General features: G+C 45.9%; 1 protein-coding gene across 6 annotated transcripts in view; it reads right to left on the bottom strand.

Annotated features, from left to right (window-relative positions):
- Positions 1-19,084, bottom strand: part of COL4A6 (collagen type IV alpha 6 chain) — a 173,224-nt gene that overhangs the window by 35,320 nt on the left and 118,820 nt on the right. For 4 of the 6 annotated variants that reach the window (XM_083722019.1, XM_083722021.1, XM_083722018.1 and 1 more), the window contains exons 15-25: positions 17,886-17,945; positions 15,252-15,296; positions 14,193-14,246; positions 13,308-13,377; positions 11,997-12,107; positions 11,055-11,204; positions 10,128-10,232; positions 8,543-8,700; positions 8,236-8,415; positions 2,191-2,374; positions 740-793 (exon numbers count right to left, since the gene is read on the bottom strand). In XM_083722019.1, the coding sequence (XP_083578145.1) occupies positions 740-793; positions 2,191-2,374; positions 8,236-8,415; positions 8,543-8,700; positions 10,128-10,232; positions 11,055-11,204; positions 11,997-12,107; positions 13,308-13,377; positions 14,193-14,246; positions 15,252-15,296; positions 17,886-17,945 (1,171 nt within the window). The remainder of the gene's footprint in view (positions 1-739; positions 794-2,190; positions 2,375-8,235; positions 8,416-8,542; positions 8,701-10,127; positions 10,233-11,054; positions 11,205-11,996; positions 12,108-13,307; positions 13,378-14,192; positions 14,247-15,251; positions 15,297-17,885; positions 17,946-19,084) is intronic. The other 2 variants (XM_083722022.1, XM_083722023.1) reach the window with 1 other exon arrangement.

The following is a 19,084-nucleotide window of genomic DNA, read 5'->3' as shown; positions in this document are numbered from 1 at the left end:
GTGATTGCAGAGAGGGGCTATTGCAGATTGAACCTGGGACCTTCAACATCTACATGCAGTGCTTTCTTTTTTTTAAGGTGCCAGTACTCACCATGAAGTTGTTGCAGTAACTGCCACACTTTAACATTTTTTGGGGCGGGGGATCGTACCAGTACTGTTTACCCCTAAGTACTTACCCCTAAGTACCCCCAGAAAAAAGCACTGAAACTATGTACTCTATCATGGAGATATGGCTCCCCCCCTCAAAGTACAGAAACATAAGGAGCTGTCTTATGCAGTGTCTGACTATTGTTCCATGCTGCTTAGTTCTTTGTACACTGACTGGCAGCAGTTCTCCAAAATTTTAGACAGGGGGGGCATTCACATCTCTCCCTACAGATGCCAATGTGCTCACAAAGCATGTGCTCTGCATCAAGCTGTAGTCCTTCCCCAAAGAGAAAGAGAAATATATATCAACTTGTTCCATTGCCATTGTGAGGAACACATGCAATAAGCAAAGATGTGGAAACACTTAGACACAAGGAAGCAGAGGGTTAGCGTGGGAACACGTGATTTGGGGGCAGGGGAAAAGCACATGAAAGCAAGCTCTCCATTGGCTGTATCCCCATCAACCTGCTGCAACCACCAAGTGTGTCCCTGCCCCCCTCCCAAAATATTGTGCAACATGCTTCTCTGTGTGTCTCAGTGGAAAGGAAGAAAATTCTCCCATCACAAGTCTCATGACTGGCCTCACTCTCACCTCCCTGAGCGTCTAAGACTTCATTACCAACCTCCTCACCGCAGCAGCAATCACCTATACCGGTTAAGCAAAGGAGGAGAGGTTAAAAACAAAGGCAGGAGAAAAATAAAAACATAAAGCCAAAAGAATAACCCGCAAGTCGAAGAGTCATTTCCTTTGAACCATAATTCTCCTATATTCACAGGTACTGCAAACAGGCCACAAAGGCAGTCGATCAAGTCGAGAGGAAATTCATAAAGCTTCAGACCCTTGTGATTATAGGAAGTAATATTTTTTGAGTGGTGTGTGTGGTTTGGGCAGAGAAATCTACGAAAGCCTGTTTTGCTTGACACAGTTTTTTTTTTAAAAAAAGCTGCAAGATGAAATGTATTTCTCCATAAACAAAATGTTAAAATAGGCACAAGCTAGAAATTGTATTAAAAACAAAACAAAAGCAGCAGAAGAAAAGGAAAGAAAACATCACCATTGTTAAAATTGTTCTGAAAAGCTGGCATTGGAACCTAGGAATAGGGAGGATCTTTTTGTTTTACCTTCCAAAGTGATTCAAACAAGAACATAGAAACTGCTCCTTAACAGCAGGAACATTTTCAAACCTATTTTGGCTCACTTATGCTTGGAATCAGGGCTCAGCATCCTTTTGGAAAAGACCAAAGTCCTGGAACCCTACAAGGGCCCATTGGTATTAATCACTGACCCACAGCTGCCAAGGGAGAGCAGTAGTGGCCTCTGACACTTGCCCTCTTTCTACAGGCCATGGTGAGGAGGCGTGTGACACTGTCCTCTGTGCTATGCTCCCTACCACACTCTTTTGCCCTGCCATTGTTTGCAAAGCAGTTTGCGCGCGCGCACACACACACACACACACACACTGCACAACTAACTTCTACTCATCTGATTTTTCTTTTTGTCATTTCTCTATACAGTAACATTCTTGACCATTTAACAAATGCCATTTGCTCCCTGTTTCTTTCTTATTTGGGCTTACAGCACATGTGGAGAACTTTAGGCCCTCCACATGTTGCTGAACTACATCTCCCATCAGTCTTAGCAATGATGGCCAATGGCCAGGTATGATGGGAGATGTAATCCGGCAACACCTGAAGGGCGAAAGGCTCCCCACCTGCTTTACAGCTATCTTTTCCAGGTGTGCAAAGGAGATCCTTGCCGAAGTAGCATCTGTGAATATACTTTTTAAAAACTTTTTTTTATATCCTATGATAGTTTACATTATTTAGAAGACATAACAATGAATCTTCTATCAACCCTAACCCAAGTATGTCATTTGCAATCTAGGTCACCATCCTCAAATAACTTCTAGCCTTCCATCATTTCCACCATATATGTACAAAATCTGCTTGTAAGGTGAGATGTTAGAAATTTGGTTGGCATTCCGCAATAAATGTCACATGGGCTTTGTTTACTGTTTCAAAGAGTAACCCCAAATAACTTACCTGGAGCACCTGGGGGACCAGGTTGCCCTGGATATCCGTCAAGTCCTGGGTCACCTGGGGGCCCAGGAAGTCCAGCAGGGCCTGGGAAACCAACTCCAGGAAGACCACTCTCTCCACGCCGACCCTTCAAACCAGGTAACCCTGAAAAACCTTTGTCTCCTGGAAAGCCCAATCCACCATCACCCTAAACACAAACAAAAAAAGAGATTTTTAAAAATCTCCAAGTAAGAGAAGATTGGATTTCTTGACTGGAAAAAATCAAAGTTTACTGCATAATTTAAATACAAGACGAAAACTTGTTGTTTAGTCGTTTAGTCGTGTCCGACTCTTCGTGACCCCATGGACCAGAGCACGCCAGGCACTCCTGTCTTCCACTGCCGCAACCCCTCAAATTATTATCCGGCTTGGTTTTTAGAGAATAATTCATCTCCTTCCTTACAACCAACCAATCCCCACACTCTCATTCTCCTTGTGGTCTTATGGATCTCTGATGTTTGCAGTAGCTCTTGGGAAAACTTTGCTTCCCAGGTCTACTTATACCTCACATGTTGCTTTGCCAGAGAGAGGAGTGAGAAACCCCCACTTCCCCATGTTCTTCTGTTGCCAGGAGCAGCCAGGTGGGTGGGTGGGTGGGGAGGTAGGGAGGAGGGAAGGAAAGAAGAAAGGAGCATGCAAAATCACTGTTAAAAGGGTGGAAAGTTCTTAAAGGTGGGCACTGTGGTAGGGATTGGTCTTTGTCACAACTTTAGTGGGGTGTATAATGGATTCCAGATTAATTCAAATTAACTCATATTCAGCAAAACCATTTTCCAATTATTTTGGCAAGTAGTTTGGTTTATTCCAAGCAATATTATCCACATCTGTGAGAGCTCATCCATCACCCATGAAGATAATCGCATTATCCTGTCGGATACTTTAGAAGGAATGCTGGCTTTCTGAATATTACATTGACGTTCCTCCATGGTAGCTTGGACTAAGAGAATGACTCAGACCAAGGAATTCTCCTTTTCCACAACTCATTAAGACCAACATATAGATGAACTGTGGTCAAAATTACAGCCCACAACTGTTCAGCATTTGATCACCATATTGCCTATCCAATTGCTTTGGTAGCTACCTGTCAGGGAACTGCCATCGGAGGGACAGGTGGTGGAGAGGCTCCAGGAGAATAGGAGAGACTCTACAGCAGAAGAAGGAACCAGTAGGGGAAGAGCAGGAGTTCCAGCGGAAAGGGAATCGGGGGAGAGGCTCTGGGATACTTCTAGTGAGAATAGTGAAGAGTTAACAAGACCCCCATTAGGAACTCCCACCCTTCGCCGGAAACTGTCACGCAGAGAGTCACGAAGGCGCATGTCCGTCAAACAGCTTTTATGTTGGAGTAAGTTCCGTAGACGCCCACTGTCAGATTCTACCAGCGACTGACAGAGTCATGCTTTGGGGGCTCCGTTAGTGCCTAGGTTTGGGTGACCAGCCAAACCCTAGAGGGATCAAGCTTTTACGCACAAGCAGCTCATTATCCCATCACAGCAATCTGACAGTCTTTGAAAGCAGCTTGTGCAAGCAGAGGGCATCATGAGCGAACCAGCCGGAACCGGAGGAGCTGGAGCTGGAGCAGGTCCAAGCCTGGAAGAAAGGTACAGGGCGTTGGAAGTCCAGCTCGCGCTGCAAACGGCGAGGCTCGAGGAGAGGAGGGCTCAAGATGCGGATAAGGGAAAAACCACCCCACTTGCCAGAAAGGTGCCTGGATTGGTGCCTGGATTGGTGCAGAAATTTGGGGGGGATCCCAGGAACTATCAAGCCTTTAGGACAGAGATGCAATATGCTCTCAATCTACTGTTTGATGATAAAAGCGCTATTGGATTCAGGTAGTTCCTGTAATTTCATGAGTAAGGAGTTTGCAGCTGAACACCAGATACAGACTATCCCATTAAGTAAGCCTTTGCAGGTTACCACGATTGATGGGAGGGAACTGTTGGGAGGAGAAGTGAGCCAACAGACTGTACCAATGATAATGAGGGTGGCAAGACACACAGAACTGATAGCGTTTAACGTAGCCACCTTGGGAGGAGCTCCTATTATTTTGGGAATGAGCTGGCTGGCACTACACGATCCGTTAGTAGGCTGGCATCAGAGAGTGGTTTCCTTTGGATCAGCACATTGCCTAGAACACTGCAAGGAGGGAGAGGCTCAGGCAGGGGCCAGGGCCACTCTAGCAGGGATGGAAGTGATGGACAAGGGGAAGGTGCCACCACAATACGCTGACTTGATTGACGTCTTTAGCGAAAAGGAAGCAGATAAACTGCCCCCGCACAGACCCTTTGACTGTCAAATTAACTTACTCCCAGGAGCACAATTGCCAGTGGGCAAGCTGTATGCAATGTCAGACAGTGAGATGCAGGAGTTAAGGGAGTTCATTGACAAGAACCTCAAGCGAGGTTTCATCAGAGAGTCACGAGCGGTGGGGGGCAGCCCAGTGTTCTTTGTGGACAAAAAACACACGGGTAAACCCAGGCTTGTGTGTGATTTCAGGGCCCTAAATGCAGTGTCAGAACCAGTGACGTTCCCTATGCCTAGAATTGATGACATTCTGACACGTGTGAGAAAAGGGAAAATTTTTACCAAGCTGGACCTTAGAGGGGCATATAACTTGATACGTGTGAGAAAGGGGGATGAGTGGAAAACCACTATGTTCACCCCCTTGGGGGCCTTTGAGTACCTCGTTATGCCCTTCGGTCTACAGGCGGGCTCGGCCTGTTTTCAATCGTTCATGAATCACGTCCTGGGGCCATTGCTCTACAAGAACTGCGTAGCGTTCTTAGATGACGTCCTGGTATACTCAGAGAATGAGGAGCAGCATGTGCGAGATGTAAGAGAAGTACTGAGCAAACTGCGAGAAAATCGGCTGTGGGTGAAACTGGAGAAGTGTCAGTTTCATACCAGGGAGGTGGAATTCCTGGGGTACCGGTTGTCTGACAAGGGATTGGCCATGGATCCCAGCAAGGTTCAAGCAGTACTGGAATGGAAAACACCAAAGACCAAGAAGGACGTGCAAAGATTCCTGGGCTTCGGAAACTTCTATAGGAAGTTCATCAAAAACTTTGCCCATTTAACAGCGCCCATCACGGATTGTCTTAGCAGCAAGAAAAAATTTGTTTGGACAGAAGAAGCGCAGCGGGCGTTCGAACACTTAAAGCAGGCGTTTGCGTCGGAAGAGCAACTTTTGCACGTAGATCTACAACAACCAATGAGGGTGGAGACTGACGCGTCAGACCGAGCGGTGGGGGCCGTGCTTCTCCAGCCGGGAAAAGATACGTCCGAATGGAGACCGTGTGCGTTCTTCTCGCGGAAGTTGAACAAATCCGAGAGGAACTACACAGTATACGACCGAGAACTGCTCGCCATTCATGAAGCATTCCGGAGATGGCGCCACTTGCTGATTGGGGCGCAGCACAAGGTTCAAGTCCGAACTGACCACAAAAATCTGGAATACTGGAGAACAGCACGAGTGCTGAACCAGAGACAAGTGAGATGGGCCCAGGAGTTCTCCAAATTCCACTTTGAGATTCGTTACGTGCCAGGCTCCGAGAACGTGAGGGCGGACGCTCTCTCCAGGAAACCTGAGTACTTAGAGGGGGAGGGAGCGCCTGAGGCAAGGCATGTAATCCCTGAAGACCGCTGGGTGTGTGGGGCGGCATTGGTGGGGCAGAGGGAACTGATAGAGGGTACTGAGAACGATGAATACGCCCAAGAGAAATTCAGAGAACTCAGGAGGACAGAGGAGAACACAGGGGGGTTTGAAGAAAAGAACGGGGCGTTGTATTACAAAGGGGCACTGTACATACCAGATGGGGAACTGAGGGGCAGAGTACTCAAGCAGTTGCATGACAGCCCCACAGCGGGGCATTTTGGACAGCACAAAACCATGTGGTTGGTTACCAGGGAGTTTTGGTGGCCCAAGGTGAGGGAGGACGTACGGGAATATGTCAGGGGTTGCGACAGGTGCCAGCGAGCGAAAGGGGAGAGGGTGGCGCCAGCGGGGCTATTACAACCCTTACCCACACCAGAAAGGCCATGGGAGGCAGTATCCATAGATTTTATGACGGACCTGCCAAAATCCAAGGGCAAAACAGCTGTCATGGTGGTGGTAGATCTATTAACTAAGATGTGTCATTTTATAGCCTGTTCCCATGCGGTCACCGCGGAGGAAACCGCCAAGTTATTTGTAGAGCATATTTTCAGGTTGCATGGCGCCCCCTTGAGGGTGGTCAGTGACAGAGGGAAACAGTTTACTTCCAGGTTCTGGAGGAAACTTATGAGCTTACTGCACGTGGAACTCAATTTCTCAACTGCCCAGCACCCAGAAACAAATGGGCAAGCGGAAAGGGCAAACGGGATTTTACAACAATACCTGAGGTGTTATGTAAAAGACAGAGAAAATGATTGGGTAGATAAGTTACCTCTGGCAGAATTTGCCTACAACAACGCGGAGAACGTGTCCACAGGGATGAGTCCTTTTCTGGCAAATTATGGGTGTCATCCCCGGGCATTTCCAGGAGAAGGAGGGGAGAGGTGGAGCGTGCCGGCGGCGGAACACTTTTTTGAAGAGATGGAAGCGATCCATCGTCAGCTTCAACTTAACTTAGAGAAAGCCAAGGAAGAATATAAGAAACAAGCAGACAGAAATAGGAGGGAAGGTGAAACTATAAGGGTGGGAAACCGGGTGTGGCTATCCACCCAAGGACTACCGTTCAAGGGAGGGAGTAAGAAATTGAGACCCAAAAGATTGGGACCCTTTGAGGTCATACAGCAGGTCAACCCAGTAACATTCAAACTCAGACTGCCCAGTCACATGAAATTGCACCCAGTATTTCACAGGTCATTACTGTCGCCGTACCGAGAGGGACGTGAGTGGGGGGAGCGTGAGAGAGAGGTCACCCAAACGCCCGTGATAGAAGAGAGAGAACGCGACATGAACGTGGCAGGAATCATTGATTCCAGGTGGAAGGGGAATCAGGTGGAATATCTGGTAGAATGGGAGGGGGAAGTTGAGTCGGAAAACACTTGGGTACCAGCAGAGTTAGTCAAGGACGAAGTTTTAATAGAAACATTTCATCAGCGTTTCCCAAAAAAACCGCAACCCGTGGCACGATTTAGAAGGGAACACTTTGGGACCACTGATGAGGAAGGGGAGTTTGAAGGGTTCCCAGAGTCAGGGGTGGGTGAGGAAGCCGACTCCGACGAAGAAGAGGAAGACGAGGAGAGAGACGGTACGCCGTGGTTAGAAGTGTTTGAATCCTCGGACGACGAGGAGAGTTCCTTCAGGGGCTTTCCGCCCTCACCGCCAGTGGGAGAGGAGGCGGGGGGTGAAGGGGGCCCTGGGGGGGAGGTGGATGTCAGGGAACTGCCATCGGAGGGACAGGTGGTGGAGAGGCTCCAGGAGAATAGGAGAGACTCTACAGCAGAAGAAGGAACCAGTAGGGGGAGAGCAGGAGTTCCAGCGGAAAGGGAATCGGGGGAGAGGCTCTGGGATACTTCTAGTGAAAATAGTGAAGAGGTAACAAGACCCCCGTTAGGAACTCCCACCCTTCGCCGGAAACTGTCGCGCAGAGAGTCACGAAGGCGCATGTCCGTCAAACAGCTTTTATGTTGGAGTAAGTTCCGTAGACGCCCACTGTCAGATTCTACCAGCGACTGACGGAGTCATGCTTTGGGGGCTCCGTTAGTGCCTAGGTTTGGGTGACCAGCCAAACCCCAGAGGGATCAAGCTTTTACGCACAAGCAGCTCATTATCCCATCACACTACCCTTGCAAAAACCAGAATTATGGGCTTTTTAGAGACTTTCCTCCATGCAAAACTCCCCCATCAAGCCACTTCAGATATTTTCCCCAGGTCTGTTGATTCTGCCAACCTCAAAAAGCCTTCTTGTCAGTGACCTCACCCCTTCTGTATTCTGTACGGTGCATGGCATGTTGTTGACATCACAAACACAGCATGTTGTAACAATAATGGGCTCTAATGCCCAGGCAGATGGAAAAAACACTTACTGGAGGGCCTGGTCGACCTGGCAAACCAGGTATGCCATCCCTACCAGGAACTCCAGATTCGCCTGAAGGCCCTCTGGGGCCGACATTCCCTGGATCTCCCTTGGTGCCTCTGCCTGAGGACAGATACGGTTCTCCTTTCTCTCCTTTGATGCCTGGAAGACCAGGCTCACCAAAGAAACCCTGGGATGCAAACAAATGAAAAAATAGTTAGCAAACAAAGAGATATACAGATGCTTCTTCTTAGGAAACTGTAACAAAGGACTGGGTGGGAAGCATGGAGAATGTTTAGGGATGAACATTTACTTACCGGTTGACCAGGTGGCCCTTGTGCACCATCTCCTGGATCTCCCAAAGGTCCTTTTGGGCCTGGTTCACCAGGTCTTCCAGGCTGACCAGGGGCACCTGGCTCCCCTTTCAAGCCTGCTTGTGTGATCCCTCCATCACAAGCACAATCTCCAGCTTCACCTGGGAAACAATGGTTCAGTTCTGTAATCACAGTTTAGAACTCAAACCATGACTAGAGCCTCTCAACATCCACCAAACAAGCCACGATTTATAGAGCTACTTGTCTGCTTTTGTCTTCACATCTGTTCAACACACCAATTCCTAAGTGAAAATCCTTCTTGGATGGAGTGTGAATACCATAACTTTATATCAATTCAGAAATCACTTCAAACCATGATTGGCACAAACCTGGGTTTGCAAACTGACCTCAAACCATATCATCTGATTCTACTTTGCTGGCTGATTAATAAACTGTGGTCAGCAGAGAACAAACCAAACAATGGTTATGTTTTGCTAGCCATGGTTTGGCATGATGGTAGAATTAAGACAATATTTGCTCAATAGGGTTTATTTCCACTTCCCCATGGTTTTCATTTCCTGATGCATATGAAGCCCCACCTCTTTCACCTTAATTGGCATTTAAGCTCTCTGACACAGACCCTGCTTTGCACTTTTAAGGGTCCCTGTCTAATTCCTCCCATTGTTGGAGTTTTGCCTAGCAAGGCTGGGAAAAGCTGTTGACAGTGATAAAAACTTCTCCACGCGAAACGCCACATCTCTTCTCTGGAGATGCATTTAAAGGGACAATATAATGCAATCATTTGGACTCTCCAAAGATCCAGAAGTTTGCAGAAGTTATAAACCACACACAAATATGTTGTTTCAAATTCACAGTGATATTCTGTCATACCACTGGTCCATCTAGCCTTCCCCAATCTAGTGCCCTCCAAAAGTTGTTGGATTTCAGTTCCCATCAGCCCTAGCCAACATGATCAGTGGCCAGGGATGAGGGGAGCTCTAGTCTAGCAAATATCTGGAGGGTCACAGCTTTCCCATATTTGGGCCTCTATCCAAAATAGTGATAAGTTAAAGCCATTTAGCAATATTCTTGTCCCACTGATTAAATGTTTTCCACTAGTGGGACACTGTTGTGCAAGAGAATTCCATGTTGTTAGTAACTTTGTTGCACCATAGATTGCAGAAGCTGTTGTACAAAGCATCCGCTAGCACAGCTGTTGCTGTCGAGTCTTCTGCTGTGCAACACTAAAACTCACCCACCTGCTAGTGCAAGACCCCTTGTACTAGCAGACAGAGAATGGATACAGCCTCTGGTCTACAATGACCAGCAGCAGCTCTTCAGGGTTTCAGACACAAGTGTTTCCAGGCCCTTCCTGGAGATACCAAGGATTAAACCTGGGGCATTTGTATATAAAGCACACATTCTACCAAAAAGCTATGCCTCTTCCTCCAAATTTCCTAAATGCATTGTTCCTCTTCATCTCACCCCACCTGCAGTCACCATGTTCCATGAACAAAGGACCATGTGATGTTCAATTCTTGGTGACATCTGGGTGAAAATGCACAAGGGCCATGGAAAATCTGCTCACCTTTGTAGCCTTTTGCCCCGAACAGTCCTGGTGGCCCTCTCTGTCCTGGGGTTCCTGTCTCCCCGGGTTCTCCAGCAAGGATCGCTCCCGGAGTAAATATGGGAACTGAAGATTTGGAATAAAACAATTCAGAACAAGCTTACTTGAAAGATTGCCTGTCCCTGCATAGACCTGTAAGATCACTTGGGATAATCTTTAGAAATTTAACTGATCAAACTGTACCCTTCGCCATATCACAGGGCAGTGACTCCCAAAAGAGTATTTTTGAACACTGCCCCTGCACTATGAGATACCCTTCCACCTCCCAAACTTGACGCATCATCCACCAGTTGCTTCAGACGTCCTGTAAATATTTATATTTTTGCATGGGCTTTCCTTGACCCACAGGACTAGAAGATGTGATTAGGAAATTACTGTTTCTTGAGACTGTTGTCTCAAGAATTACTGGTATCTTTATTTTTATAGGGCTTCGGTTTTTAAAAACATATTAAGCAGTTTAGAAATACTTTTAAACAAACAAACAAACATAAAAACACAGTGAATTTGTGGGGTGGAAGAATGTGGAAAACCACAAGGCCATGAACATGCGACATTTCACCAGCACTGTGGGATTTTCACTTTTTTTTTCACAGCATGGGGAGGAGTGGGAGAACATTTATGCTGAATATGATTTCATTTCATTTATACTTATCTGATATCTTTTCCCCCAAGGAGTTCAATACAATGTACGTGGTTCTACCCCTCACCCATTTTATGCTCTCAGCAACACTGTGAGGTAGGTTAGGCTAAGGGCCAGTGGCTGGACCAAGGTTACCCAGTGAGCTTCACAGCTGAGTGGGGACTAGGACCCTGGACTCCCAGGTCCTATTCCAACTCTGTAGCCACTACACCATGCAGTACAAAAACTGAGCACCGTAATGTACTTACATGATGGTCCAGGTAACCCAGGAGGACCTGGCAAACCTGGATCTCCATCTCTGCCTGGTGGACCAGGCAACCCAATTGTTTCTCTGCCTGGGTCTCCCATGTCTCCTTTTGGTCCCAGATCACCTGGGATTCCCATACGACCCGGGGAACCTAAGACAGACAAGATTTGTTTCTCATTTCCAGTCATTAACACTTTATAAAATTATCTGCTTATTAATATCTATCTTTATTCTTTTAATTGCTGTAAAAAAAGAGGAGCAAGAAACTTCCCCCTATTGCACTGGGAGGGCATTCCCCCTGTAGGTCAGTATTTTGTCACTGATGAAATGTTAATGGGAGGAGTTAACAGTGGAAGCAGAGGAACATAAAAAGAATGAAGGGAGCTATACCATCCTTTCTACAGAGTCCAGATCACTGCAATCACCTGCAGAAGCCCTCTTAACAAACTCCCCCCCCCCAGTTACCACAAATTCGTTTTGTCAAATCTGAAACAACGCATAACGCAAATCTCTTAAAATGCTTGTCTATGATTGTGAGCAGTTAAACTATACAGAACGTCATCCAGGTTGGTGGCCACCAATGCCTCCTCTGGAAGTGAGTTCCATAGTTTAACTATGTGCTGAATGAAGAAGTCATTTCTTTTATCTGTTCTGAATCTTCCATTATTCAGCTTCATTGTATGTCCACGATTTCTAGTATTGAGAGGGAGAAAACTTTTCTTTCTCCACACCAAGCATAATTTTATAAACTTCTATCACATCCCCCCTTTCTTGCCTTCTTTCTAAACTAAAAAGTCCCAAACTCTGCAAACTTTATTCACAGGGGAGCCACTCTGTTCCCTTGAGCTACCATGCAGATTGTTCAGTTAAAAGAAGAGGAAGCAAAGAGTCCAGATACCAGCGGAATTCTGCATCTTAAGGCAAGGATCCTCAACTGGATTACCTGGAGTAAGTGCAGGAAACCCTGCTTGGCCAGGAAGGCCTGGTAAACCATCGAACCCTTGGTCACCTCTAGCGCCGGGTGTTCCGTGCGTCCCAGGCTCTCCAGGAGGTCCTGGCATTAAACAAAAGGAACAGGAAAAGACTTCAGACCTATCTTGCATTCATCTCACCAAAATCACCATGTTCACTCATCGTGACCAAGACCACAACACTAAGTGATGTTGTTGCCTTTTAAATCAACTTTCTTTTCCTTTTAAAAAAATGCATGCAAACAAACAATTCCCAATTTCCCATTCTCCCCCTCTGAGCAAGCGGAATATAATTTTTTTGATGATCATAAATAATAAATGCTGGCACCATCCCTACCTAACATTTCTGTATATATTGACTTGACTCACAATGAGTGAGGAAGTCTGAAGGGGGGGCGGGGAATCTTCACTCATTTGAAGTTAGGATGGAACTATAGACACCAGCACATCTGATCACAGCTTGCATCTTTAGGTCACGTTTAGCCCTTGGAAACTCCATGGTGGGGCTCAATAATAAAAGTTTTGATTTCTGACAGCCACATTTCCCAAGTCTTCGACTCGAGGCTTTCATGTGATTGCTGTGCTGCTTCCCTTTTGATCCCACATTAGCTGTTGTTTATCTGTTTGCTTTGTAAGACAAAACCTCCCAATAAAAACTAATTTAAAAAAAGTTCTGAAGACACATGAGTGGACTTTATAATGTGCAAACTGTTTAACTGCTGTATAAAATGAACTGTAACATGTGATCTAGCCTCATCAGAGGACCATTGATGAAAAGTTGTATGTCTGTGTCAGTGGCTGTGTACCCCAACTTTTGGGGTGCCCTGCTTTTTACTTTTTGAAACCTGGCAACCTTATGTTTAGTCAGAATTGTGCTATGCTTTGCCCTGCCTGGCAGCTAGCTAGCCTGCCTTCCACAAGGAGGGAGAGACTAGAGCTGGCACACTGAGCAGGCCTTGCCCGGAAAGGAAAGTACAGAGTTTAAAAGCTTTTCCTGTGCCAGATCCACTTGGGGCTATCCAGCAGGAAAATAGCAATTAAACACTCAGCTTTGCTTCTTGGGCAAGGCCTGCTCAGCGTGCCAGCTCTGGGACCGGTAGGGATGGTCTCATGAGATCTCACAGGACAATCTGGCTTCCCACAAGTTCTCACAACAGCATCCCCACCTTGCCTGCACACAGTTGAAATATCACATAGTTGAAAGTTCTCAAGTTAGATGGGTGCAAGATGCAGGCGTATCGTATATCAAAACCTTTGCAAGAGAATGAAGAAGAAAAACGCACCCGAGACCACGGCACCTTCTCCATCAACAGTAACTGTAGGACCTGGTGGACCAACATCCCCAAAGTCACCCTGAAAATGAATCGCAATATATATGTATACATGAAATGTGTGTATGCGTGCATGTCATACATGCAACATGATTACAGTTGCCAATAGCAGAATTTGAAATATTTTACAAATACAGTTCTTTGAAACGGATTCTGTTTCTTCTTGCAATGGCTGTTCTGGCCTTTGAGATTTGTTTTGTGAGCTGGATTGTAAATCAACATAGACCTATGCAAGTTAGACCTGACAACAAAAAGTTACAGCACGGAGTGCTCCTATTCAATGTTACAGCTGGCTAGCGGCACCCCTTTTCAGGATACTCCATTCCATCCCACTGTCCCCAGTTTCTGGGGCCACTCAACCCTTATTTCACTGTGTTTCTATCCTGGAAGGTGGGTTTAAAACTTTTTTTGTGGGGGTATTTCTCAAAACCTGGTCCCTGCTCCATGCCCCAATGCTGATACCGTCACCTCCCCTAGGGCATGGATGGTGCCATTTTGGCTACATATAGATTGATAGAGAACTGCATTTGTTGTTATAAGTATACAGTGAGCATGCAACTTACACAGGGTTCACATTCTGGGATCATGCCTAAAGCCAAAATCTCATACAGTCAAAAATACAGTCAATGGTAGGTGGGACTACCAAAATAATTTTTTCCCAGATGCCCACCTGCTTTCCTTAAAAAAAAAAAAAAGCTAAGCATATAAAGCTGAATGTGCACAAGTTAAATGTGTGTAAGTTGCAGGCTTACTGTACTGGATGCTCAAATGCTTTTGTTTGCTCCATATATCCTAAACATCAGCACTTGTGGTTCTTGTTTCCGTTCAGGAAATTACCTTTCCTCCTGGTGATCCATCCCGTCCCGGAAATCCTGGTTCACCTGATAAGCCCTGCATGAAAATTATTTATTATTATTTATTATTATTAATGAAAACTGTGATAATTTCTACCCACTTCTATGGCGGCATGCAGAACAGCAGCTTGTAGCTCTTACCTTATGTACAAGAACAACACAGTACAGTGGTGCCTCGCAAGACGAAATTAATCCGTCCGCGAGTCTCTTCATCTTGCGGTTTTTTCGTCTTGCGAAGCACGGCTATTAGCGGCTTAGCGGCTATTAGCGGCTTAGCGGCTATTAACAGCTTAGCGGCTATTAACGGCTTAGCGGCTATTAACGGCTTAGCGGCTTTAAGAAAAAGGAAACAAACTCGCAAGAACTCGCAAGACGTTTGTCTTGCGAAGCAAGCCCATAGGGAAATTCGTCTTGCGGAACGACTCAAAAAACTCTTTCGTCTTGCGCGTTTTTCGTCTTGCGAGGCATTCGTCTTGCGAGGTACCACTGTACTGAAGAAGAGGATACAGGGGGCAGAAAAAAGAAGCCTCCTTTATTGCCACTAGTAATATATTAGGTGCTTGGATTGTAAGCAGCTTTGAGAAACAACATTCACATTTGGAAATAAATACATTCATTATGTATTTATTTGGAAATTTATAGCTTGCTTTCTAACTATTATTCTCGGAGTGGCTTACTATTTTAATTAAAAGTGCAAATACAACAGTAACATTGCAAAAGGACATTACAACAATCACAGGTTGACACAATGAGCTGACCATAAAGACAACATAGAATCATAGGATTGGTGGTGGTGTGCTCCTTGAGGTTTTCTAGTTGAACTCATACTTGAAGCAGGAAATCCAGGCCAAATCATTCTCAACAGCCAAAAAAACCGCCTGCAAAGGAAGGTCTTCATTGCCTGCTTAAAGGCACAAAGTCCTGGGATGTGCTGCATAGAACTTGGAAGCTGATTCCACAGCTTTGGGGCCACCACCAAAAAGGACCATTTTGCCAGTGGCTGCCAGTACGGCACATGGTGGGATTTGAAGTCACTACCTACCGGTCTCCCTAGGCCTCCATCAAATCCCTTCAATCCCATATCTCCCTAAAAAGAAAGAAAGCAAAAGTTAGTATTGAATATTTCTGCAGGCCTCAAGAGACTGCCTGACTCTGGTTTGACTTTTACTATTACATGGAGATCCCACTATCCAAATGCCCATTATACAAAAAAAAATCACTTATCCAAACATGAAGACTTTGTATCCAAACCTCACTATGCATACCGCAGATGCAGATATCCAAACAGCCAGATCTGTGTGCAGTACTATAAACAAATAAGCAGCCTTAAATAAGCCTTCCTTTTTTCTTTCTTTCTTTCCTTTTTTTGGTGGTCCATGGCAGCCATTTTGCCAGAAATCATGGTGGGAGTGAGGAGGAAGGGGAGAGTTCAAACAATAAGAGAGCATTTTTTTTCCTTCCTTGTTTGCCTTTTGTAAGGGTTCAAAGGGTTTTCCTGGGCTTTCTCGTCATTTTGAGATCAAAATTCAGTAGTCAGGAACGCATTAGAAATTTCCCCATAGGGATTAATGGAAATTGTTGACTCGTTATGCGAACACTCACACTTACCTAGCAAGCCATTTCCTGAAAATGCACTGCGTTCAGATAGTGTGACCTGCATGTATTCACACCAGTGGCTAGCTACATAAAGTTCCTGTGCCACACTCAAGTTTAGGTGGTGTTTTTGGTATTTGCCGGCAGGACATGACTCTTGGTGGCCAAAGGAGAATTACCCCCCTCCCCCACTTGCCGTCCTACAAAATCATGAATTGAAACTGTTCAAGACTTACAAAACCACTCACAGAACTGTAGAAATTATGGTATGGATTACATTTTGAATATGTCCAGTGTTAACACATGGACCACGAAGAAACAACAGCTTCCTAGGGTAGGGTTGGGGAAGGAATAATCCACAACTAGGTTTGAATCCTAAGAAAAGCTAACTGAAAGAGGAGATTCCCATCAATTTCTCCCTCCTGGCTTCTTCAAGAAGGGCCCCTGACCTCCTGACGGGGCTTTTCAGGGGTCAGGAGTAGCTGCAGGGGGGAAGGAAACTGTCCTTCCTTGAACTTCCTAAAGTTAACTTTTCTTAGGATCCAAGCCAAAGGCTTTATTTAGGGAGCGTAAGGGAGCATATTTGTATTGTTTCGGAATTTATTTATTTATTTTAACTCTTAAGGAAAATACACACATGGAGTGAGTTGCTGCTGGCGTTATAAGTCAGGTCAACTGGACATTTATTCTTTATCTAAATGGAATGGTTTGGCTCCCCGCAGCAACCACTGGGGCTCTGTAGAGCAATGGCGCCACCCCTGAATCTGAAGCCCAGACACCCACAGCAGCAGTACTTGAAAGTTTGGTGGCAAGCACAGATTGTGAGGCCAGCTCAGGATGCAGTGGACTGCATGTCAACTCATCTCCCCCCATCCCAGGGGAGAGTGTTCTATCAGGCTCCACTGGCAAGGACACCACTAGCTGGCTTCCCATCTGCCCTTGTGATTAGCAGCAGTTGAGAGGCCCTCTTAATCAGGAGAGGAGAAGAGAACAAAAGGATACCACTGTTTAGGGCTGGGCGATACCTGGTTTTCAACATTGTGATATATCACCAGCTACACATTGCAATATACTGCTATATCACGATGTCTGAAATAAGGATAGAGCTAAGTAGAGGCATTGGCTGGTTTCATGGTCTCCTCTACATTGTGATATTTTCATAGTGTGCGCACATGTACACACACACACACACACACACACACACACACACACCATGATTCACAATACATTGCCAGGTCAAAAATTATGAAACCGATCTCACTATATGGACTTCAAACTGGTTTTGGACAATATATTGATATACCACCCAGCCCTACCACTGTTCAGTCTGAATCCCTTGCAGCCTGGACTTAAGTGGAGCTCAGGCTGCAGCCTAAAATGCTTAAAAACATATGAAATCAAGTAAGTATTAAAATATACTTCTAACCAAGTAATAAAAGACATGACTAATGGTGAACGCACTGCAAACTAACCCTAAGCACCATGAACACCTAGCGTAGTGGAGGCTTTTAGGAACACAGATGCACAGGAAGCTGCCTCAGAGCCAAACCTACTGCTCTCTACTGTCAACTCTGACTGGCAGCAGCTCTCTAGGGTTTCAGGCTGCTGTCACTCCCAGCACTATGTGCAGATGCCAGGGGTTGAACCTTTTGCAAAGCATGTGAACTACCATTTATTGATGGCCCTTTCCATAGCTTTGTCAAGGGCTCACATACTCTGGAATGCTCCTCCTTACCACTTGGTCTCCAAGATGGCACTGCTGCTGCTAAACTCCCAATCTCACTTGTGGGAAGGATTATCCAGTGGTGCTGGCACTAGAACCAGCCAGGAGCTGAGCAGCTGTTATAGTACTGCTGCCAAGGCAGGCCACAAGATGACAGCTGGGACAACAGTGATGCTAGGGGGTGGGGAGTGAAAGCAGGAGTTGCGTGGAACCAAAGACAGCCAAGTCAGGACCCCACTCCCCCCCCAACAAGACCCCTAGTGCCGACCAAGCCTGCTAAGCCCAGTGACACCACTCACATCCACCCCCACAAAGATACCTTCCATAACAGCAAATGATGGATTTTGTGAAGTTACTTACCCTTGGCCCTGGCAAACCAGGTACACCCTTTTCTCCCTTTTCTCCGAAAATCCTGAAGCCCTGAAAGGGGGAGAAATGGCCAAAGATGCTTGGATTAATCCACACCTCAGCATGCAAACCAAAAACACAATGCAAGCCCAAGATATAGAAAGCAAATGATCTTCATGTGAGAAACAATGGGGCACAGGTATTTTCATTGAAGTTACAGATAGAAACAATTTGGTTTCATATCTGTAGTTCAAATCTGTAATTCATACCTGTAGATAGCCTGGTTTGCAGTCAGAGATTAAATCAGTTTCCCTATTTGGATATAACTGGAAACTGTGTTTGAACAAATTCCGAAGTCTATGTCACAATTCTGTACATTGAAGAGGGCTTGAGTAACGCTTGCCGTGGCGCTGTGGGTTAAAGCCTCAGCACCTAGGACTTGCCGATCGAAAGGTTGGCGGTTCGAATCCCCGCGGCGGGGTGCGCTCCCGTTGCTCGGTCCCAGCGCCTGCCAACCTAGCAGTTCGAAAGCACCCCGGGTGCAAGTAGATAAATAGGGACCGCTTACTAGCGGGAAGGTAAACGGCGTTCCGTGTGCTGCGCTGGCTTGCCAGATGCAGCTTGTCACGCTGACCATGTGACCCGGAAGTGTCTGTGGACAGCGCTGGCCCCCCGGCCTATAGAGTGAGATGGGCGCACAACCCTTTTACCTTACACAGCTCACCTCATATTAGGTAAAGAGCCTCACAGAATATCAGCCAGCTACAGAACTAGCTTCTCCCTCCTAACCTGAATGGAGGCTTCATGTAGCTTAGCAAAGAGGCTTGGGATTTCTTCATGCCCAAATAACAAAAAAATGGAAAACCAAAAGGTAACAATAAGGCACTTTGGGGAGGAAAGGAAAGAGGAGTTGACCACCAAAAGCAAACACAAAAAGATGTAGTTACAGATAGGTAGCCGTGTTGGTCTGCCATAGTCAAAACAAAAAAAATTCCTTCCAGTAGCACCTTAAAGACCAACTAAGTCAGTTCTTGGTATGAGCTTTCGTGGTATCTGAAGAAGTGTGCATGCACACGAAAGCTCATACCAAGAACTGACTTAGTTGGTCTTTAAGGTGCTACTGGAAGGAAATTTTTTTGTTTTGACAAAAAGATGTATCACAGGACCCTAAGAGTGGAACTCCATGATATTGGCTTGGGTTGGCGTATAGT

This window comes from Podarcis gaigeae (assembly GCF_964106915.1).
Source record: "Podarcis gaigeae genome assembly, chromosome: Z".
In the NCBI taxonomy this organism is placed as follows: domain Eukaryota; kingdom Metazoa; phylum Chordata; class Lepidosauria; order Squamata; family Lacertidae; genus Podarcis; species Podarcis gaigeae.
Note: the sequence above shows the minus strand (reverse complement) of the source record. Positions and strands in the feature narration are given on the sequence as shown.